Source organism: Sturnus vulgaris, chromosome 7 (genome assembly GCF_052056855.1).
Source record: "Sturnus vulgaris isolate bStuVul1 chromosome 7, bStuVul1.hap1, whole genome shotgun sequence".
Lineage (NCBI taxonomy): Eukaryota > Metazoa > Chordata > Aves > Passeriformes > Sturnidae > Sturnus > Sturnus vulgaris.
This window is the reverse complement of record NC_142249.1, coordinates 16,734,693-16,758,742: the sequence shown is the minus strand read 5'-3', so window position 1 is coordinate 16,758,742 and position 24,050 is coordinate 16,734,693. Positions and strand designations below refer to the sequence as shown.

The 24,050-nt window shown below is 40.8% G+C and overlaps 1 protein-coding gene and 1 long non-coding RNA gene across 2 annotated transcripts in view; one reads left to right on the top strand and one right to left on the bottom strand.

Annotated features, from left to right (window-relative positions):
* LOC148223184 (uncharacterized) overlaps nt 1-19,262 on the bottom strand; it is a 63,657-nt gene extending 44,395 nt beyond the window's left edge. The window contains exons 1-2 of the long non-coding RNA XR_015804807.1: nt 19,215-19,262; nt 6,197-6,285 (exon numbers count right to left, since the gene is read on the bottom strand). This is a non-coding gene — a long non-coding RNA (uncharacterized LOC148223184). The remainder of the gene's footprint in view (nt 1-6,196; nt 6,286-19,214) is intronic.
* Nucleotides 10,078-21,513, top strand: CD28 (CD28 molecule). The gene is made up of 4 exons (XM_014880339.2): nt 10,078-10,287; nt 16,537-16,890; nt 17,135-17,253; nt 19,970-21,513. The coding sequence occupies exons 1-4, from the start codon at nt 10,233-10,235 to the stop codon at nt 20,108-20,110; spliced, it is 669 nt and encodes a 222-aa protein (XP_014735825.1). The 5' UTR covers nt 10,078-10,232; the 3' UTR covers nt 20,111-21,513.
* Nucleotides 21,514-24,050: the final 2,537 nt, after the last annotated feature.

Here is a 24,050-nt window from a genome sequence, read left to right as displayed (position 1 = left end):
TTTTTCAAGTTCAGATCTGTTTGGATTAGAAATTGATCTCAAGCCTTTCAGCTGGTGCCTATATTTACAACATGTGAGATGATATGTCTGAAGTCATCAAAATTCAGCCCATATATGCCTTACTCGAACAATGAAATGCTGACGGAACAACCAAAACCGAATAACAAATCAACAAGCTAATCTACATCCTTCCAGCACACTTCCTAAAGCATGATGTAACCACACAATAATACCACAGCCTACAGCTAATATGTCTTACACAAAACCTGAGTACCTGCAAACATTACAGAGAGCCAACCTAAAGTAAAAATTTGCATCTTTACATTAACTGAAGAACACATACAACTTTTCTTGCTTTCGTGTCCTGTCCTAGAACTGAACTAGAATCAGGATTAGCTAGTTATTACAAAGTGAGGGAGAGGGTGGGAAAGCATAAAAGCTTTGGAACATTTCTGACTCGGATGAAATATTCCAGAAAACAAAATGTAAAAATGTGGGAAGACAGTCTTCTCACAGGGTCTTCATTCCAGGCTTACAGTTTAACAGAATTCAATAGGTCAAATAATGAGTGGGTATGAAATCTTGATCCAAATAAATCCATGGCAAAAATCCCATAGATTTTTCTGGGACTAGGACTGGTCACACTGGGTCCAAATGCTGACCTTTTTTAAAGAGCAGCACATATCATACAGTGTTTTAGACATTTATACATTCATATTCAAACAAACTGGAATGTTTTTGGGCAAGGAAATATACATAGGTGACTTTGCTGTCAGGTCAAAATGGGCTGCTGTTCCAGTATCCACACTGTAGAGGAGAGCATGGACAAAGAAACACACTGCAGTGCAGGCAGACAGTGGCCAAGGGGTGTGCCCTCTAGAGCTATAGATTTTGTTAGGAAAGCCCATAACTCCCTAGATCCATGCAAGTTCTATCATTCTAAGCAAGATGCAATGAATTCAAGTGCTACTCGGGAACTGAAAAGGTTTCCCTGTTGAGCAGATTAAAAGAGGCCAATACTGTTTGCAAGAGCTGAGTGGGGTCTTCTGAAACTCCTCACACTGGCACCTGGGCCCCAGATAGTTTGCTTTCTCCCAGCTGCTTAGCCCACAATCACTGCTCTTCCTCAACAGATAGGACCATAGCAAACAGGCATTCCTAGAGAGGGGGCAACCTGGTCGTGACTGTGCATTTGTTCCTTCTGCTTTGAGGTGTACACTGCAGTTTTGAAACAGTGCTCCCCACTTCAGCTGGCTACAGCTGAGCAGTGCACTCCACGTGCCTGCAGGCTGCCTGTGCATGCCTGACTTGTGTACGGTGTGTGCTCTTCGCACTTCCTGCCAGTGTTTACAGCCAGGCTGCAGAGACAATTCAAGAGCTCCTGTGCTGGCTCTAGCTCTCCACACCTTAGTAGGCTTCTGCCTGTCCAGAACCGATATTGGCTCTAGTGCTCTGACATTAGCTTAAACTCAATGCATTACTTTAGGCTAATGAACCAAGGAAAACTAGAATAACCTATTGCCAGGGAGGAAGGAAGCGTCAAGACCCAGAAATATCAAAGTGATGATGTCAGTTCAACCTCTTTACAAAACAGTCAAGTGGAAACACTGAAAAGGAAGGCTGCTCCTTTACTCCAATAAAGGTCAAATAAAGAGCCAAACACTCTTTCTCCTTCCCATTATTACAGTAGTACTAGAGATTGGGCTTTTCCAAATGGTTTCCCCGCTACAAAGATATTTACTTTCTTTATACAGGTACGTCCTCACACAGTTAATCCCCTCTAGGCATTCAGAAAAAGAGAACTCTATTTCTACCAGCTTTATTAGTTCCCAGACCCAGAGCTGGATGAATTGTTTATGGTAATAAGTGATTCGTTTAATTTAGTACATTTTTCCTACTTGTGACTTGACCATCACATTATCCTGACGCCTGTGTTTGTAGGACTAATCATAAATATTCACCAAACAGATTATACAAATACATTTCAATTGATGAGTTGTTTGCAGACCAATGTCTCTGAAAAGACCCAAATTCCTTTTTAAGCCCCCAAGGATATGTGGCTGTTTGCATAATTCACATGCCATCATTTCTGACAGAGGAAGCAAACCCCTTAAAATAGGAGAATAATGATGGAAGCATATCAGTTACTGAACAGACAATTATTAATACTAATCTGTATTAAAAATTGTTTACAAAATGTTTAGGACTCTCAAACACATTGTTAAACTAATGGTTTAAATAAACACGACCCCTGGAAACCAGGAGTGGGATGGGATCATGAGAATAGTCATGAATCACTTTCTTCTATTTCCAAAAGCTCTGCTACTTCTAATTTGTCTATTATCCTACAGTGCTGCTCTGTGAAAACCTCCAAGGATACTACATATAATACAAAACCCGCATGCAACTAATCATGGAAATTTAAATAATACTAACAAAGGGAAATTTGGCTGAGCAGGAAAAATGTTATATAGAATAATTAGCTTTGTAAAAAACATTTACAAAACTACTTCCAATTATGAAAGGAGTACTGAATTAATTATTGCCTTTTTACGAACCACATGGACACGTTGGAGACTTGTGAGAATATTTCTTTTTAAAAATGCATGTGCAAGTAGAATGTAGAATTAGGGTTAATAGAGTCATCGACAATAATCTGCTGAAGCTATAGAAAAATGACAGCAGAAAACTTCAGATTTCTGAGGCATAAAACTAAAAGCTCAGAAATTTAATCAGGAACTATAATTTTATCATAAAACCTTAATAGAACTGGCTACAAAAATGCACTTCAATTTTTATAAACACTCAGTGTCCTTAAATCAGCAAAACCAGAGGTTTTACATTGCTTTTAATAACCTCCAAAGCTTAGTGAGATATTAGAATTTGATTGTATTTTAATATCATCTGAAAGATTATCCAACAGCTGCAATAAGCAATATGTAGCAGGACCTCTTCAGGGTCAAACTTTGTATATAGGAAGAGATGAGATTATTCTGGTTTTATTAGAGAGGAATATGTAAGCATACAAGGCAGCAGCAACGTGAAGTGGAAACTTCCCAATCCTACTAGCTGCCTATGGGCACATATTTCCCAGACAATTCTGGCACATGGTGCTTGGTTGTCAGGCAGTTTGGGATGATCTCTGTGTGAGGTTTAGCTTGTAAGCACAAGTTGTGCTGTCTGCTGGGAGCCCCTGGGCAGTGGCCACGCCAAGGACAGCGAGTGGCCCTTTGTGTTACACAGCTGTGCTGCTCCTGTGCTGAGGGATGTGCCACTGGCATGTCTGGGGGACCAATACTTCTTGGGCTCAAGAGACATTAGGGAAGACACCTAAACATTCAGGTGGCTCCCTACTGGACCCTGGGGCTTGCACCAGCAGACAGACTGGACACCTCTGAAATAAAGGGTGGACATTTTCTGTGCTTATGTGGATGTGTCTTCTAATAAACCATCGTATGTTTTTTTTCTCCTTTTTAAACCAGCAAAGATTCCTACACTCCGAACCCAGCAAGGTCTTTGTAAACAGCAAAGCGATTGTTTTCAATTTCCTGTTTAAAGGAATAGTTTAAGGCAATGCTGGCATGCTGAAAACATGCAGGATTTATTTTCTAAGAGAAGAAATCCATTACAAAATTAATAAGCACCTATTAGAATTCACATGCATCTCCAAATGAGTAAGCAGACGCTTCCTATTGTGATTTGAAAATAACTTCTCTCTGCTTTCAGCACTTTTCAGTTAAGAATCAGGAATACTGGTCCTTAGTTCCAATGTGGAAATATTTAAAACTCTTTCTAATGTGTTTATGATGTTTTCCTGTGCAGCCCTGCACAAACATTTCCAGTGTGCCATGACTCAGTACTTTTTTGAAGTAGCACAAATACAATGAAAAGTCTGTTTCTCATAGTATTTTGGCAGAAAACAACTCTGTGGGTTGGTGTTGGCAACACCACAGTCTAAGAATAGGGCACTTCTCAGGCAGAAAGTTGTTGAATTTGGACATCAGCTAGGTTTGCCTAGGCGTAAAGAAGCCACTGTCTTCAGGGAAAGGAGTAATTTGGAAATGCTTATCCAACAAGTTAATGTGCTAGTGTCTACCAAAATAATTATTTCCTGTGAGGACTATTCAGAATGAAGTAATCTCAAAGAATATATTCCATTGGATGAGTGAGGTTGCTGGGCAGCCCTTTGACACTTCCTCAAAGGGGCTGTCATTGTGTAGAGTGCTCTATTCTAGTTTCAATTGTTCATAAACATGAGTAATGCTTCCTTCCAAATTTTTGTAAATGGGAAGAACTGTAAAAATGCAGTTCTTCACCGTGTATGCACTATGCTGATAGCACTACTACCATCATTGTGAAATGCAGGGCAAGAGAAAAGGTAACACAACAATGAGGAAGTGAAAGAGTTAAAGCTTTTAAAATGAGCTTGAACATGACAGTCTTAAAGCCTAATATACTGAGCTGAGCCTGGGCTGTGCTGGTTCTGATGAACTCAGAGGAGGTGGAAGTGTTTTGTCTAGCTAAGGCTTTACCCATAAATATAGGCTATACAGACTGTTCTCTACAAATAAAGGCAATTCCTTGGAAGCCTCAGCTACAGCATTCCTTACTATGGGTAATATTTGCCAAGTGACTCAAGTGTCTACACTACCAGTTTGATTTCATTCTTACTTTGCCCCAGGGCTCTGGATTCCTGATTATCCATACCATTCATGTGCTGCTTTTGGCAGCAAAAGTTTTGGTCAATTATTTCCCTCCAAAAGGAAATGCTGGCACAGATTGCAGAGAAGCCAAGCCTAGTCAGATCATATTGGATGTGTAATTCCCAGGCTTGGGCTTCTGTTCCCTGGGACTGCCATTCAGCCCCAGAAAGCTTTCTTCCCTCAGCAGCCCTCTACAAATATTCAGGCAGGACCTCCCATGACACTCCACCTTGTACTCAGATAGGAAAACACACTCCTAGCAGACAGAAATCTTTCTACTGGTATTTAGAGATCTATGTAACTTCCCTGTAGAAGATGTAGACAGTCAGGTCTGGAAGATGTCTTTTTGTACAAAGATAAATTTTGAATTTGTCTGCTCAAGATTTTTAGGTCCTAAGCTCTTTGGAAGATGCTTCCTCTTATTTAAAATTGCTTGTAATATATCTGCAGTGCTTATTCAACTTTTTTGTCTTCAGCAAGACAAAGAAGAAGGAAATAAATTATCTCCCTTTGAGAGAACAAGACATGCCAAACTCCTTCCTATACAGGACAACATTTCTTTGTTGCAGTATCTTCCATGGTAGTATGTAGGATTCTCCATCTTCTCCACCCAAGAGGAAAAAGCACCAGGCAGTGCAGTCAACAAAAATCCTTCTAGCCCTAATCTCTAAATGCTTTTATCACAGAACATTTAGCATGCATATGTACTCACCCGTGGGCCTTATTTCAGGTGTTCTTACCTAAACACTGGCCTCTAATGAAGCAGCAGCCATATGTCAGGTTACAGGCAGGTGACAGATGGAGTTAATCATGCAGCTTTGAACCATTCTTCCCCTACTCATTAATCTACCTCCTTTAAGGCTTGTTCTAACAGGTCAAACCAGGAATATGTACAGCCAGAAGAAATGGTTACGACTTTGAAACTTGGATGAGATTTTTAACTTGAAAAGAGCCAGGAATGTATGTGTGTGAACTCCTGCCCCTTTCCTAACATACACTAATGAACAGCTCCTCCTACTAGCGCTAAAAATATTCAGTCTGTCAAGGAAATGTTTCTTTCCCCAAATAGGGAAGACTTCTCTCAAGCTCTCTTCCAGGTTTGTATATGTCTGACGGCAGCGCTTAGTCCAATGTTAATGACATATCAGGACTGTCATATTGAGGGCTAGAAACAAAAATTTCACATCTTTCCAAAAGAGAAAGTTACCTTTCCACTGTGACATGTCATATTTAGTTCTGCCCTTGGAAGGTTCCGATGTTGTAACATTTTAAGTTACAGAAAAGTCACTCAAAATTCTCTCTTCGGGAGTATATTGATATTTCCTTCTAAGGGTAATACTTGCACTTGTAATATGAAGGTACCTGGACTCACAGAAAGAAGGATATAAAAACACTTGGAACATGGTGAAAATTCATCAGTGTGCATGGGAAATGACAACATGGAATGAAGACCATCAGAAAACTGGTCAGACCTTCTAAGTTACACAGCTTACCAGGGGTACTTGCAGAGGCTCCTAGCTCTGCCGCTAACCTAAGGCACGTCCTTGGGCATGTCTCTCCTTGCTGTGAGTCCATTCTCCATCTGTAAAGTGAAGATAACAACATGTCACTTTATGAAGAGCTTCACGTGACAAATGCAACACAGCTCCTTGGGCCAACTTACTGGACATAGTAGAAGGTGAATAGCATACATAATTTATTGTCTTCCTAGTTAAGAATAACATGTCAGTTTGTTACACACTTTGTGTCACCCTACTTCTGCACCTCTACAGCAGCCAGTTAAAGCATGCTTGCTTCTAAGCAAGATGTGAAAGAATCAACCTTCTGTCTGTACCAAGGGTGCATAGCACTGTTCAAAACAAATCATTACTCAGAGCAGCAATGGAAGAATCAAGATGTTTTAAGAATTGCAGTTGTAAGAAAGAAAGCATTTACTTCAGCAGCTGACAGCATACAAACATGCAGAACAAGCAAAAGGACGCCTACCTAGACTACTCACTCAAGGTCTGTGCCATGATTCCTTATGGCAGGGAAGCAAGAGGAAGAGTCTCTCAGAAAACTGTTAAATTTAATCTTACTTTGTATTTGCAGGACAGTATAGAGACATAAAAGTTAATTGTCTATAGTGGTTAAAAGGCAATTTAGAAACCTACTGTCTCCCATAGGACTGGAGTCTTCAGAAATAAGTGAATGTTAGTACATTGATGCAATTATTCTTCTAGTATGCATATACATTTTTATTTGCTTGAGAGCAGGAGTATGTGCTGGGAACAACTATGGCACTATGCAACTTCCAATGACTGAAAGGAGGCTTCATTTATTTTAAAATTACCTTCTAAACTACCCTCTTGTTTAATCGTAACAAATCTGGAATGTCTTTCTTGACTTTAACAGCTGAACACTTGGCTGAGTATATGTGGGTCATTACCTTCTCATTCTTTAATGTAAAGGCAAACTGGCAGCCTGCTTGGGATTTCTTGGTACTCTTAAAGATATCCAGAAATATCCTTCAGCAACATTATAGAAGAATAGTTTCCTTCAGAAACCATACTGGATCCTGTTAGATTTCTCTGAAACTTAGGTCATAGCTCCTATCAGTGCTTTTAAGATTTTTTAAGAGTAGGCATGAAAAGCTATGATCAAATACCTAGACTGTAGTTTTATTTACATACAGTGATGAGTAAAAAGCCCAAACCCATACTCTAGATTCTTGTGTACTCTGGAAAACTATCTACAATCCTTTAATTTACTTCTCTAGGGCTGCAATTTCAGCCATTTTGTGACGGGATGGAAACATTCTTTTTCCCAAACATGGCCAAATGGCATTTTTAGCTCTTTCAGTGCGATCACAGCTCTAGTTCTACTGAAATTACAGTGTTAGTCTGGATTTCCATTGCTGTGGCAGCAAGCAGATCCTGTCTGCCAGTGTACAGACAGACTCAACAGACTGAAATATGAATGGAAAATAGGGTAAGAACAGAATTCAATATTGCCTGAATTAATGTTACTGCAGAACACCTTTGGATAATGCTCAGGATACAGAAGGAGAGATACTTCAAGAGGTGGGAGAAAAATAAAAATTTAAGAGTGAGAGCATACCAACAGACATTTTCACATGTTCTTTTTTCCTAGATAAACTTTTATGTGGTTTGTCCTAAGTACAAGATGGCTTGCTGAAAACTAAAATATCTTCTTCCCCTGCCCTCAGAATAATTTTGGCAAAAGAGAAAGATCACACATGTGAAGTGGCAAAGCCAAGTATCTAAGTGATTGGAAACTAACTGTTTAAATTAGAATAAGAGATGCAATTTCAAGAAGGAAAGGAGCCATACCCTCAGGAACACAAGAGTTTTAAAATCCTAGAAAACCAAAAAGTGCAGATGAGCCAAAAGCTATTTGGGGGAAGAAAAACACCCTTCCTTGCTCCAGAGATCAAAGAAGAATCTATTAGGGAAAACTAAAATCACAGTAACAACAACAAAAGCTCTGAAAAGGGCAATACTGGTACCCCTATTCATCAACACAGAGAGAAAGAATCCATCACAGCTTGGTCTCTAGAGCCACAGTGGATAATTGCCCAGTGGCTCCTTTTTCCTTTCCTCCATTCCACCAGTCCAGCCCCTGTTTGCAATCAGTGCCATGGTCTGTCCTCACAATGGGAGAGGCACATGAGGAGCAATAAGGGATGGAAGGGAATAAACGGGACCTGACCCAGAGAAGTGCACACTGTTCCCTCAGCTTTTTGTTAATGGATCTCTTCCTGCACAGCTGTTTCCATAGTCTGGTTTCCACCTGAACGGTGCCCCTTTGCCAATGTATGCCAGGGAAATAAATGGCAGTATCTCTGTCTCTGCAATATATTCTGCTAATTCTGTGATGAGGGTAAAATGCACTCCTTGTGCATTTCCAGTCCATATCCCAAATACAGAAAGGATCTGACAGCCAAGATGCAGATTGTGTAATTTGAGTTATAGGAGCCAGCAGTGGGTTTTCATCTCTGTGACAGCAATTCAGCAAAATGTTACTGAATTTTGTCACTTTTTTGAGGGATTCTCATTACAAGTTAAGCTGAGACTATTTCATTGGTAACTACAGGTACACTCATATGACTCAAAAAAAATGTGTCAGGACATTTATATAGATACCACAAAAGTGGGCTAAGAAAGAATCTTTTTTTCCCCCTCTTTTGTACTTTTTAATTAATTTGAGGAAATTCCAAAACTTTCAGTATTGCAGGCAACTAGCACTGATTATGAAACAAAAGAATATTGTTTAAATTTCTAGACTGCAAATAAATATATTAGCTAAGGCTGCTCATAAATTGCATTTCGAATTTCTGATAAAACATGGTCTAAAGGCTTCAGATACTAAAGGATATGAAAGAATAGCACATGGTCCTTCATCGCTTTCTATAACCACCCAATTTTCTTGAAAGTCTTCCTGCTAAATACCTTCCCTTTTCTCTCAAATAAATCAAAGATAGTGACAGGCATTGATACAGTTAAATATTTCTACTTTGGTGGACCAAAATAAATAGCTAATAACCAGAGCTCCTCAAGGTTATAAATGCCATCACCTGGCTCTCACAACCTCCTCTTGCAAGGGAAGAGGTGACATTGCACTTGCAAAGGAACGGAAGAGAGAGCATTTACCTGATGAGCTGAAGAAAAAACTTTACATAAGAAGGTGTCCATGAAAGCACTGACTGAGCAATGTGCTTGCTGCATGCTGCCCTTACTGTTAATGTTGGATTACAGTTGCACTCATTCATAAATTGGGATATTTTTCCAAATGTGAAGGTATTCCAGATCACAATTTCCTGCACTATTGGCTCTGCATTCAAGGCAACAAGCAGATGCAGAGAAATGAGTATGAGAAAACTACTGCCAAAATATGTCAGTGTTTTCAGGGGCTGGGAAAACAGGCAGAAGCAACATGGCAGGCCAAGAGAGGAAGATTTCTGCTCCTACGGGTGAGGAAAGGTGAAGGTTCCCGAGCACACAACTCCCTGAGGGGCCAGGTCTGGCCACCAGGAACTTGGAAACTGGTTTCAGCATCTCCCATGATGATGGAGCCAGTGTACATGTGTATGTACTCTTGGTAAATAAAGGGCATTGCATCCCTAGGGAAGTCCATTCCTCCCCGACAGGAGCAGCCTTGCAGAGCCCTAGATATTACTCCACCTGGCAATACAGGGCTGACAGTTCCTATCTTGAATTGCAGGCTTCCAGCACTTTTTAAGCATTACTGAGCTTTGCAGAGGCAACTTAGACTACAGTCATCAAACAACTGAGACTAGACTAAGACTAAAATCATCAAACAATTTAACTTCCTGTTCAAGCACTGCCGTTACAGTAGCTTTACTTGGCAGTGTATCATGTGCTGCAGAGGGAGGAGGAGAGAAATCGTGTGAGCACCTGAGGTGCAGCCTGGCCCCACAAGGAAGGAAGGCTGGTGCTGTGAGGCCCTGGCAGTCCTGGCAGTGCCTGCAGGGGGTGGAGACAAGGCAGCGGGCCCACCATTAGCACCATGCTCCTGGGGATCCTCGTGGTGCTCTGCTTCATCCCCACTGCTGATGTAACAGGTAACAAAAAACCCCCACATTTCAATCCTTTCCCCTATTTTTTCTCACTTTGATCATCAGGGGGTAGAAGGTCTGGTATAGCTCTGAATTAATTTTGCACAAATTATTCTTGTTTGGATGAAAGGGCAGAGGCAGCATGCTGCTGAGTCTGCAAATGGATAAACTTGATATAACCAAGAGACCAATTTTTCTCCTATCACAAGTATCCTTCCAAGATGAGACTCAAGACCTTGCTTTTAATTCGACTTCTCTCTAGATCCATTTGGAAACTGCATGCATAGGTAGAGGGGTGGTTTTCTCACCTACCCCTGGGCTTTCCAAATTCTGCTCACCAGTGCCTTTTCTTGGGGGCAGCAGGTCTGAGCAGACCTGGTGCCAGCGCCTGTCTTGGGCAGACTCTCCACATCCCCAAATCTACTTGCAAAGCTTTAGGTTCCCCCATGTCCTGGCTTGGTGTCATGGGCTCTAGTGCTGAGTGCAACAACATCCTCACAGGATTAGCAAATAAATGCTCAAAAGCAGAGTTGCTTACTGAGCTCAAAGATGAGACGATGGGACTTGCCAAGTTTCTGATTTTTGCATTGTTTAGTGATTTACTGCTACTTACTAGACATCCTAGTTTCTTTCTGAAGATCTTCAGAAAAAAAAATCTTTTTGTGATTTTTTGAAATCCTGAATCTTAGTGAATCTTCTTGACCCTTCAGTTGTTGTGGCTGAGGGTATTTATCTTGGTGTTGGCTTGCTCGTGCAGTGTTCCTATGCTCAGACCTAACATGTCTTTCCAACGGACACATTAAAATGCAAAGCAAGGCAAGGGATGCTGGATTTTGCTGTGATAATCTTGAGACAGACAATTTTTCAGACTGCTGGCTGTGAACTGTTGTAATTGTGTCTTCTCCAAATATCAGTGTTTTGTATTTTCCAGGGAAGTTGCAGATACGAATAAAAATCTGGTTTCCAGTACAAAATTTTTAGCAGAGAGAACATCTTAAAAAGCCCGTTTTTCTAGTATGAGATATGCAATTGAATCTACTTTTTTCTTATTTCTACATTATTTTTCCATAATTCTTTTTCCTCAGTGAGGGCATTGTAGTTTGCATGACATCGTGATCTACATTTCTTTAAGAAATCATAGGGTTTTTTTTTTGTCCTTTCCCATGTTTATAATTCTGTGTTTGCAATATCATAATTATTTCCACAGCAGGCCCCTGGATTTTCAAAGAAGACACTAATTCCAGGAGGGGATAAGTATCAGCAGTAGGTGAACAATTCTGAACAACATTTCCATGAGATGTGAACAACTTTTAAGCAGTGCTTTTGAATTGCAACAAAATAAATTCCAGTGTGTGGTTCTCAGACACAGGCGTTATGCCATGGCTTTATAGACACATATACACTTGCTTTGCATGAAGAACTTGTGTTTCTCCAACAGACTCACCAAGATTGTTCAACTTCTTAAAGAGAAGCACATGAGGTCATTTGCTTCTCAGGGCTCTCATCCTTTCCCCAACTAGTTTCTTCACTCTTCATTTTCAAGATGATTCATCCTTAGTACATGGAAAACATCAAGGCAGGTCAAAACCCTGCAGGATTTCTTCAAGCCGTGAAGTGCACTATAAGCCTCAGGTATTTTGGTTTGGGAAAATCAAAAGAATTCGTCCTGTTGTTAGACTATATCAGTAGGTGCTGCAGGTTGAGTTTAACTCATAGAAAGGGACTTAAAATAGTGGTTTACTCATTTCCCTTTTGCAGAAACACTAACGATTACAAAGTTTGTCCTCCTCCCCTTTTTGTTGGCTAGATAATTACCTTGCTGTGGTCTGTCAGAAAGGTAGCTAGATGAAGTGTCTGGTATTTTGTGAAATAAGTAATATAAGCAGGTTCCCACTGCAGTGTCCCACAACTGACCCTATATTTTTACTATCCACATAACCTTCTGGTTTACGGTCTTTGGGGATTAAAATCAACCTCTAACCTACCAAGGTTACCAGAATGCAAAAGATGGATTAGGAAAGGTTAGCTGAGAGTAGGACGACATCAACTAATTCTTGTTTTAAAAAAATAGATCACAAACTGCCAAGAAAAACGCCTGTGCTCACCCTGGGTTTGATTAAAGCAAGAGTGTCACCTGGGCTTTCTGGAGTACTGCACTGCCTGCAGTAGTCGCAGCAAAGCAGGAAAGTTGAGCAGAAAGCAGGTCTGCAAGGGCCTGAAGGACAGGATCCCCCAGCTGCACATCAGACACACCCCTGGGTGGCCTCAAACCAAAATAAAAGAGAAGGACCCTTGTACCAAGGAAAGAAGAGTGAACATAATTGAACAACAGACCAGCAGCAGAAAAAGAAATAGCTTTGCTTATAACATACCTGTGTTCCTTTCTGCCTGTGGCTTAAAAAATTCCTTTCAGTTTTTTCAGTTAGGGTTTTCCCTATCCCCCCAGGGAATTAGGTGGGCCATTTCTTTCCCGTGCTTACAGAAATGTCAACTTATCTTAAATATCTTGCTCTGGAAAATAGTTTCTTGAAGTCGACCGGCATAAAAAGGGAAGAAGAGTACTAAATATTTTAGCAGAATATTTTTTTCCAATAGCTGATGATGATTCATGAAGAGTTCTGGAGAAAGAAAGAAAACAACACCTCAAAATAGTTATTTTCCATACTCTGTTAACTCTATTTCACTTTCTTGGTGAATAGAAAACTTCAATGCAGTTTTGCTTGCATCAGGTTCGGTGATCAGAGAGTCAGTATTTTACAGATCTTATAGATGGATGGTACTTTGTTTCATAATCCCAAACCCCCTCACATGTGATTACAAGAATTATCCAGCACTACAAATAATCTATAAAAAAGCTTAACAAGCATTCAGAGATCTTACACACCATTGCATATAAATCCTAAGATCCTGAGAAGGCTTGCAGCTTGTGCACACTGACTGAAATGATTTTAAATTTTTAAAGTCACTACTTTTTGAAACTGTAAACAATGATTTTTCATAAAAGTAATTTTCCTGGCTGGATAAGGCCAACATATAGATATTTATAACTACACAGCATGACTGAACACAGCTCTGAAGTGGCAATCATGACTCTATTTAGGAGAATGGAAACACCTACTAAATGTTTCAGAGTTTCACCATTCAACAAACTCAACGTGACACTTAGGAGCAAAAACTGTCTCTGTGAAGGCAAAAGCAGCCTCAGCCCATGTTTGCTCAGAATGGGCTAGATCCTACTAAAAATGTAGTCAAATCCTATTCAGATCACAAGTGAAGCGAGGGATGTTAGGCATTACTCTGTCTTCCCCATGAAACTAGCACACATTTTAGCATGACTGACTTTCTTCAATTCAAAAAATCCTCCAAGTCCAGAGAAGAAGGATGACAGCAGGGCTTGTCCAACACGCCAGTTGGGGTAAGCTTGCCTTGCCCCTGTTGGCATTGCAGCTCAACCAATTCATGCAGTGCTAATGAGTTCTTCCTATAAATGAAAACAAAAATATCTCCTTTAATTTAGATTTGAACTAGTAGAGCCACTTTGTGAAAATGGATTTGGGTGCTTAGCTTCAACCATGTAGGTGCTGTCTTCATTTAATAACCCACAAATGAGCTTTTTCCCACTTCTCAGCCTATCTGCATTCCCATCAGAAGCATGGAGCTAGGTTATCAAGCCTAGCCTGCAAGACAAGGCAAACAGATTGGATTATAAATCCAAGAGGTGAAAATAAGTTGAAGGAATTTATCATTTTAGGAGGGTGTATCAAAAGAGACTGATTGCCAGTTAGCACTGTATCATGGCAGGGACATAAATAATCCAGAGCAGTATTAAACAGTGGAGCTCAAGGCATAAAGCACAGGTCTAAACATCAGGAATCCAGGTTAGCTGATGACAGCAAAAGAGATGGGTGTAAGTCATTGGGGCCTGCAGAAGAGTCTAAATAACATCTGAAAGAGTCCCTCAGTGATGAGATTTTCAGTGTTCTTTGACTTCCCTCTGACCACAGAGAAAATATGATCAGGCTGAGCAATAAATATCCATTCGTTTTCTGTAAGTACTTGCAATGAAAACAGGCAAGTACTTTTCAAAGTGTAACGCTTCTGTCTGTTCTGGGACCCTATTTTGGTTTTTAACTCTGAGACAGAAAAGGTTTCCCCTGAAGGTGTATTCAGTCCCTGTGACAATCAGGGTTGTAGTAGTGCACAAATACTGCAAAGCAGTAGAATAACTCTGTCTCAAATGAGATGTATAGAATTCTGCTGTGCTAAAGGTGGAACAATTCTACTGCAGACTTGCAAATTGCCACGCAGGCCAAAGATCAATTTTCTGGCCAACAAAAATATGATCAAATACCTTGTCTGAAGGGGTGGAATCCAAACCTCACCCCTTACTAGAATGCCTTATAAGCCTATGTGAGAGCTTTCGTCGGAAAATGCTGATTCAAGGAAACTGAATTGTTTTGCTGAAATGTCTTCATTTTGATGAAAAGTCACCACAGGCACCACCTTGAGTAAAGACTCACCTTCTCTGTTCTTACTTTGCCACTCTGTCCTAGGATTCAAAGATCCTTGTCTCTTTCTGCTGGAAAGCCTGGAAATATTATCCTTCATTCAAAGTTTCACAGTGTTTTGGTTGCCTGTGAACATTGGATTTCAGAGCTGTTATGAACTCTCCTCCACCCCCTTACTAACAATGTTGAGCAAAAAGACACAAGGATGATAGGCTACAATCTTTCTTTGCTAAAGATGAGGCAGTAGAGCATTCCCTGTCTCCTATCTCCTCCTCTCATTTGAAGCAAGGGCTGGTAAATGAGACTTTCAAAGAGAAAATTAACAACTTCAGCAGTTTCACAAGTTCTTCTGGTAACTGGAGAACCTGCTAGCCAAAGGTTGTTTTTACTGCCCACACCCTACCACTAGTCCTGGCCATCTCATGTATCTCTTTGTGTTTACTTTTCTCCCTGGACCACATTTACCCCAAAGGAGTATCCTGCTCAAAGAGGCTGGGGTACTTCATCTTCTTGTGCAGGCATGAATACAGTAAGCATCACTTGGTCCTAAATATTGTTAAAAACAGTTTTAAACACTAATTTTCTGGGTATACTGGATATGGCCTCCTTCCCACTTCATTTCTCTTACTAGCCTTTTTGAAGTCTTGCCACATGGATTAAGTAGGAAGAATCTAGGTTTGCACTCCATTTTGAGGACAAGAGGTACAATTGTCATTCTAACAGCCACAGTGATTCTCAGGGATCTGTAAAAGACTATCCAGATCTCATAGGAGCCGAGCTTGCATAAGGACTTAAGCAGTCATATAAAAGCTTTGGCAAGTCTCTTGCTTAAAAGTCACAACTCCCTTCCTCTTACTTAGGGCTCATCATTTGAAAAGAAGGGCCTCATTTGTACAGGATGGCTTTTCTTGGAAAAAGTTGTCTTTCTGCATAGTCCTTGGTGTGTTTCATTGTTTGGCAGATGACAGCACAGAGGTCTACGTGTCAGAAAACATTTCCTGTTTATGTATCAGTCCGGTCAATTAAAATTCAATTATACATTCATGTGACATGCTTTTTTCAGGCCATTCAAGTGCTAAGTGCCAATGCAGCGTCAAATTAGTCAGCTCCTGAGTCCTTTGAGAGATTAAGAATCTACTACAGCTGTTAGCTAGAGAAATTACTTATTTTACATTAAAATGATAGCAGTTCATGCTTTTAGTGTTCATTGCCCAATGTCCAAACCCTTGAAATGGTTCAGGAAATCCACCTGCAAACTCTTCAGGGGTCCTTGAATTAAAAAGCAAATGTATAAATAATATTATCTTATCTGGCTGCAGTGTCAATTCATACTATTTTCATTCCATAATGTTCCCTGGGAAACTACCTGCTAAGTAAAGGATAGACTTAGATGGCCTTACATATACCTGCATGCACACAGATGCAGCTAGGCTTCTGAGCTCTGATGTTAAATCTTAATCACAGGCCACTGCCTCTGCCAGCATTCTGACTCTGAAGAAAAACAATCTTGATCTCACAGTCTCCCCTAGAGACCATGTAATTATTTACATACAGGTGGATTGGTGCAACAATAGCTCCTGTGAGAAACGGCTTCTGCAGATGGGTGGTTTTGTACTCCCTGGTAGGGAGTGTCAGCAGGGGAGAGGAGAGATATGGAGAAGAGTTGCATGGGAGGATGTGTGGTTCTGAAGTCTCTTACTATATTTCAAAAACAAGTTCTTTTCTCACTTTCTCCCCTCCCTTCCAGAAAACAAGATTTTAGTGGCTCAGCATCCTTTGCTCATTGTAACTAACCAAACTGCAACTCTAGTTTGCAACTATACATACAATGGGACAGGGAAGGAATTTCGAGCTTCGCTACACAAAGGAACGGACAGTTCAGTTGAAGTTTGCTTTATTTCATGGAACACAACCATAATCAGCAACAATTCAAATAAAGAATTCAACTGCCAGGGGGATCATGATAAAAACAAAGTCATCTTCCATCTTTGGAACATGAATGCCAACCAAACTGACATCTACTTCTGCAAAATTGAGGTTATGTATCCACCCCCATACGTCTACAATGAGAAGAGCAACGGGACTGTCATTCATGTGAAAGGTAAGCTGAGAAACCTCTGTAGGTCAGTATCCTCCCTATGCACACTCCCTACATGGCTAGAGGCAGTTTGTTTCCTTAAAAAAAAAGTTGGATTGCCTGGTAAAACTACATTCCTGATCTAGACTTCCTGAAGAAGAGACCTTAAAATAATGATTAATAAAAATGATATTGGAACAAGGAGTAAAGCAGAGATCTATGTTTTTTATTTCATAAACTTAAAGTTTTCTTTGCTCTTTCCTTAAAGAGACACCTACCCAAATACAAGAGCCTCGGTCTGCAATTCCTTTGTGGATTCTGGGAACAGTGACTGGAATTCTTTCACTCTACAGTATGCTAGTAACTGCAGTTTGTATTAACTACTGGGTAAGAAACTTGTATTTTCCTTTGCTCTGTATGCTCTAGTAGTTAATTTCTCAAGCTATACTTGCCATGTTTACCACTAACTCACTGACACCCCTTCAGTACAGGATGACAATGTTTCTTCATCCTAGCTATGTATGCACACCCATGGTGTACCCAAAAGAGCTGAAACACCAGATGCTCTCCAGGTGGGCAGTCAGCCCTCTGCAGTAGAGTCCTACAGCAAATAGTAATGCCACAGAGTTGGCAGTGCCCTGCACACCAGCAATACTGGGACACCTCTGCCAGCTGAACCTGTCAGGGAAATCTAGAACTACAAGCATTTCTGGCAAAACCCTTTGAGACTATACTGACAGGAGCTCACCTACAATAAAATAATCCATAGGGAGTCCTCAGCCCAGGATCATCTGCACTGGTGTCTTGTGCCTATCCAGCAATTCCCTTGAGCAACCACTATTTCTGGCAGCCTGACTACAAGGGAACAGGAGCACCTGGATCTCAGTAGTCCCTTGTCTGTACATCAATAGTAAGAAAGCTGAGACAGCCTTATGGCTCATAATTTTTGCTTTCTAATCTCTCTGGAGAGTTAACTGGTCCAAGTCACATCCAGTTCTCCTCCTGGTGTGATACAGGGGCAGCAGAAGGACATTTTCCTTGACAAGTCTTAGGACTGTGATCTTCAGAGCCAACTTACACTTCTTACTCCATGTGAGAAAGACTTGAACACAGAGAACTCAATTCCTTGCACTCTGACTTTCCCCTCTGTCTTTGTTGTTAAATTGCAATTTTCAACACAACCATTATGAGGTAACCTGTATAAAAGGTCCAGAGTCCCTGCGGGTTAAATGTTGCAGGTATACAGAAAGCCACTGTCACTGCTAGCTGAAGCTTGAGATCTGTTAAGTGTTTCACAAAAGGACGCTTTCTCAATCTGTGGCTATTTCTAATGGAAAACAATCAAAGGGGGCACTGCCGCAGGAAAATGCAAAGGCCAGTTAAGTGGTTCTTCTTTGTGCCCTATTGTAGAGGCTGACTCTGAGGAGAGCTGAGAGGATTAGGAGCAGCTGCTGGTGTTACAGTGCTGTGCTGCTCTGGCTGCACCACAGATGAGATGCTATAGCTTTAAATCCATCATTTACAATCTGAACCATTTTCTCTGTGCTATATTCATTTGTTACCTAATGGCTTCACTTTGCCACTAACATGTCTGCCCCCAGCAAGGGTGACAAGGCTGCACTGCCATGTGTGCTGTTTGCTCCATCAATTTTTACCTGCTGTTATTACTGCTGGTAGTATTCTTCAGATAATATGTATCCTGATTGTGGATGTATTTAGAGTGTTGTTGAATGTAAATACAGCTGCCTACAAGACATTGTGAATTGTAAAAAAAAGGTCTTAATTGTGGTACTCAGACCTGGCAAGCCTGATCAGTTCCTGAAAGCAGCTAAAGATTTGTCTATTTTATACAGTTCTGCCTTCCCTGAAGGAAAACTGCTTTCCATTGCAAAAGTAGCAGTCTTTGATCCTGTAACAGCCCAACAATCACTCATGCTAGCAAAATGTCTTTCTCCCATGCAAAACTACCTCCTAGGTGAATTAGAAATCCTGTATTATGGAGATGAACACACAGAGATAAAGCTTTTGTATCTAATGCTTTACATGCGTTGACTGCATTATGTGGCTTAATCAGTATGTAACTTACATTCAACATTTTGCATATATATAACATTAATATTAAAAAGCTTAAAGTATTTCGTAGTAACTGCCCCACTCTGCACATACAACATAATTCAGCCATCAGATTTTCTACTGCAAACCTCCTCCAATTCCACAGCATCATATGCATGTTTACTGCAGCATATACAACTATTTCTGTATATGGAAAGGAAATTTCAGTAAAAAGGAGATTACAAAAGAGGGTATGATCAGTATTAAGGAAAAAAGCATGGAAGCACTTTACTTACCCCTGATCAATAAAGCCTTAAGCTATGTAAAAACCACCAACCTTGTGCACAGCCTGCAGCAGTCAGAGGCTGAAATACTGCTGTAGCCACATATTTCCTCTGTGATTTTAGGCAAATTTTTTCATGTCTTCTGCTACTCCTATTCTGAAAGAGTCGATGCTTCCCTTGTTTCACAGGGACATTATAAGCAGGAATAGAACAGTGGAAATAAGATTTTTGAGGCCCAGATAAGGAGACAAAAGATTGACATCATCTCTGATTCTTTCACTCCTTGAAGAAAGGTTCAGAACAACATATGTATTGTATCTTACTGCTGTAAATGGTAGGAAAACCATAGTCTGGGCTGATTTTTCATGCTCTTATTCTGTTAGAGTTAAGCTAATTTCTCTTTACCTCCTAATAAATGAGGACAGCCTTCATAGTTCAAACTTTTTGTTTCTGCTGAATCATTCCACAGATAAGAGAGGCAAGATGATGGTGAGAGGCATCAGTTTGTATCCTTGGTGTGTAGCATTCCTCTACCTCAAGAATTAACACTGTAAATCTCTCACCAGATAAGCTGGAGACTTACTTTCAGGTTGGGTAAATTCCATAGATTATTTGATGAGAACATGTGTTCTGATTCTTTTGTAAATGTACTTTAACCTGAAGCTGCCTTACAAATATGCCTGCTTCCCTGAACAAGGACCTAGGGCCAGAACTGTCAGCAGTTAACATGAAAAGTTTTCACAGTTGTCTTCGCCTTTCTCCCACAGCAAAAATCCAAAAATAAGAAGTACCATCAGAGTGACTACATGAACATGACTCCCCGGCACCCAATATACCAGAAGAACAAGGGTTACCCCTCCTATGCACCGACGCGAGACTACACTGCCTATCGGTCCTGGCAGCCCTGATCCCACCTGCAGCCTCGTGTGCTTCTGGGCACCCACTTGCTCTGGGGCATGGAAGGACAGCCTCTCATTTTCTCATTGTGTTTGTTGCTAGTGATCATGGACACCTACAGCATAGCAAGTATTAACTAAACTTTGATCTACTAAAAGAAAATCCAGACCAACAAACCAATATAAAAAGGCGGGAGGGGGGTGGAGGAGGGGAAGTAAAAAAAAGATTTTTTTCTCCGTGATGGCTGAAAATGAGGCCCAGCTTGTGTTGGTGGTTGTCAGTGGGTAAGATGGAAAGATGGCATCAGACCTCAGCGCTGGTCTCTTCCTAACATTCGTGGTTTTGCTCAGCTGTTGGAAGAAGCACAACTTCTGATCTTTTCCAGTAACTACTGCCTTAGATTTAACCCTTAATTTCCTTCCCTGTATGTGTAATCCTCAGATTGTTGCTGTTAAACCTGGCAAAATGCAAAAAAAAAAGTTTTTTCTCTACAAGACCAGGACACAGTTTGAAGTTCAGAACACATACTTAAAAGAAAGAGGAAAAGGTCAGTCAGAAGTCATCCAAGCTATTAGCCTATGGAACAAATGATTTGCCAGGACAAACTAAGCTGAAAGAAAACTAGAAAACCTTCAACACCTGAGTCCTTAGGCTGGACACTTTGTAAATGTTCATAAGGCCATCTGCAGTAATGACCAAGCAACTCCATGGACTGAAAAAGCAAGCAACCTGAAGACAAAATTAAGACAAGCTGGGGAGGAAGAAAGATCTGTCTTCGTCATGAACAACCCCATTTTTTAGTTTGCCTTCTGCATCAAGGGAACGCAAAGTCATATATGAAGCATTAGAAGACAGAGAGCTCAGATTTTGAGAAGATGTTTACTTTTTAAATTTGAGAATTCAGAAAGCATTCTCCTGAGTCCTCCTGAAAATTTATGCACATCTTCTGGCACCTAGGTTGTACCAGAGCTCTTTAAAAAATCTGGGTCGACTTATGAACAACTAAAGACCACTTGAATTTCTTTTCCCATAAGTGTCCAGTTTTTGGGGGGGTGAGGGGATTCTTCATTCCCAGCATTGTAAATTGGACCTGCAAGTTCTCAAACATCTGCAGGATCTGTTCTGGGCACTTCGAGGAACTTTGTGTTATCTGGAAGTTACTTTTCTCTCTAAAAATGTTCTTCAGCACTGCTCCATGCCAGAGTTTGAAAAAGTCTAGCAAAACATGATCCATTCTTTCAACCAAGTATATTTACAATAACAGGACATCCTAAATTGTAATTGAGGTTGCTTTGGGATAAAATCCCTTTTCACACTGAGGAGACAATGTTCATTTTATAAAGACTGCTGAATAAAAAATTAAAATACCCCCCCCCATTCCCACCTTGAAATAAAACTTGGATTGTACAACATTTAATTTCCTTCAAACTGGGATAAGAAGATTTTCTCTCTTTGAGGAGACAGAACAAAAGTAGAGATGTGGAAGCATGACAACTATCTGCTTTGACTTCTTAAGCCAAGAAAACAACTTTGGCACTTCCAAATTGGCAGTTTTATTTGAGTTTGCTGACTGGACCCCAGACCTCCCACTCTGAGTCTTATGTCACCATGAACCACGTGCTGTGCCACCTCTGAGCAGCAGTGAGGTGCCCCCTGCCCCAGCCAGGGACAGGAGAGCCCACTGGCCATGATAAACAAGGCCCAAGAGGCAGTGCTGGGCCCTCAGCATGTGAAGCCAGTCATGGACCCAGCCCCAAGAGCCTTTGTCTGGTTCAGTTCAGCAAATTCAAAAGCTTATGATTGAACCAAAGAACTTCAAAACAAGGTCTTATTCATTTCTTCTCCTTTCCCCTCACCACATGCACAAGCACTCCAAGGCTGACATTTTTCCATATACAATTTTTACTCTCTTTTCCTGAAAAGCCCTCACTGCACCTTTGTACTCAGCTGAGGCAGCAGGGAACACGTGCACAGAGCAGAGGGGAGAGAGCCAGGCAGGACACATGGGCATTGCTGCATGGTCCCAGCCTGGCACTGACAGCAGGATGCTAAAGCCTTGCCACCTCCCTCCTCACTTGGAGGGGAGATATGAAGGATCCTGTGCTGGGGCACGCAGCCTCTCCTAGCAGAGAGCAGCAGGCTGAGCACAGCTTTCTGTCATGGCACTGTCTCACCAAGCTCCAGGCTGTCACTGTATGATACAATGACATTGTATGATCATGTGCTGTGGAAAATCGCAACTTCTAGTGCAAGTATAAGGTGAGATGGCAAATGCGTATCAAACCTACAAAACAGAATAAATGTTCTTTGAGTAAACTGCATATATACATATTTAGGTATGGATGCATCTATTTCATTGCATCTATATTCCCTAGAGTTTTATTGCAATCTCCTTTTAAAATTATTAAATAGATGCACAAAATTAAATCTTGAATGAATGTATTAGGCCTGAGGCTAATCAGAGGAAAGTATTACTTTCTAAAGCAAATATTGGTATAATTTGCTTTCCTTCCCCTAGCACTTTTGTACTTTCCATATTTAAAACATACTGGTAGCTCCCAGGACATGATACTGGATAGTAAGTCCTGGAATATCTGCAACAAGTATTAATTCATTTGGCTGACCAAAAAGGAAGGGGGATACAGGGAAATACCCTAAACGTAAAATGAAAAAATGAGGAGAATCAGGACACGAGAAGCCCCATCACTGTGTTAAAATGGACCCTGCTGTTATATTAAAGCTCTATAGGGACATGAATTACAGACTGTTGGAGATGGGTTACCAGTAAATTCCTTTTATCCACCACTGCAAAGGACTAAAATAAAGTGTTTGCAGAGAAGCGAGCCAGTTAAGCCTGGAGTCTGCATATGTGGATTAGCATATTCGACAAACATATTCGACAAATAAATCCTAATTTATTCCATCTGGTTTTAGGCAATGCATAACATGCCAGGACAGTCCTGTCCCTCCCTGGCCCTGCCTTTGGGGTCTATATGCTGTTTATGGGAAGATGTAAAAAGAAACCTCCCTCTGCTGCAGCTCTGAACTTGGAAACTGTCCCTCATGGAGGGCAGAGGTAAATCAGTAGGGTTTTCTGCCTTACACATAGGTTTTAATTCAAATGCAAATATAATCCTGCCAAAGAGTGATTTGATTTTTCATCCTCCTTTCCCCCACTTTTGGGTCTCAGTGTCAAATGAACATCTGATTTGCAGAAATCACATCTGAACAGCAATCAACATATGTTGCAAGGGGTCAACCAAGGGTTGTGCAGCTCCAGCCCCCTGCATGCTGATTCCTGTTCTGCACGTCTCCAGCACAGCACAATACAACAGCGTGGCTCTTCTTTGCTTCCAGGAACCAAAGCCTTAGAAGACAAATGCCGAGGAGATTGCCTGTGTTAACTCTGCAGGGTCTTGAACCTTCCCCATTGGGGTGGTCAGGCTTACTGAAGCCAAAAGTCTTGGACATTCCTTCTAGTCTGAATATTCCAAATTCCAGCATTATCCTCCTGTATAACATTTTTCCAAAATGCCTCTTATTTCTTCTGTAGCTATAAATGTGAACCTGCATCTCTGCCAAACAATATTATATCTTCCTTCTTTGTGCATCATTTCCCTTTCATTTCTATTCCAGACTCAGCTGTTCAGGAACCCATCCTATTTGTTATCTCTAACACAATTTTTCAGCCTTCCACATGTACTCCTGCCTTACTTCCTGCCTGGTTACTTATTTCACAAAGACTGTCTTGTATGCCACATTTCTCCTCAGTAGGAGGAGATCGAAGCCATGTGGTGATTGGATAGGTACATGTTTTCTGTTTGAAGGGTTTGGGGATCTTTCATCCCTTTGATTTTTCCCATCATCTTCAGATTTTCAGTTGTGCCAAACAGCCACGTGGGGATTCCACACACCACATGCTTCCCACAGTGCATTTAATTTCTGTACATT

Excerpts from the sequence above, each read along its gene's own strand:
- CD28 (XM_014880339.2), top strand. The coding sequence starts at position 10,233 with ATGCTCCTGGGGATCCTCGTGGTGCTCTGCTTCATCCCCACTGCTGAT. Across the intron at positions 16,891-17,134 it reads GACTGTCATTCATGTGAAAG|AGACACCTACCCAAATACAA; the intron begins GTAAGCTGAGAA and ends CTTTCCTTAAAG. Across the intron at positions 17,254-19,969 it reads CAGTTTGTATTAACTACTGG|CAAAAATCCAAAAATAAGAA; the intron begins GTAAGAAACTTG and ends TTTCTCCCACAG.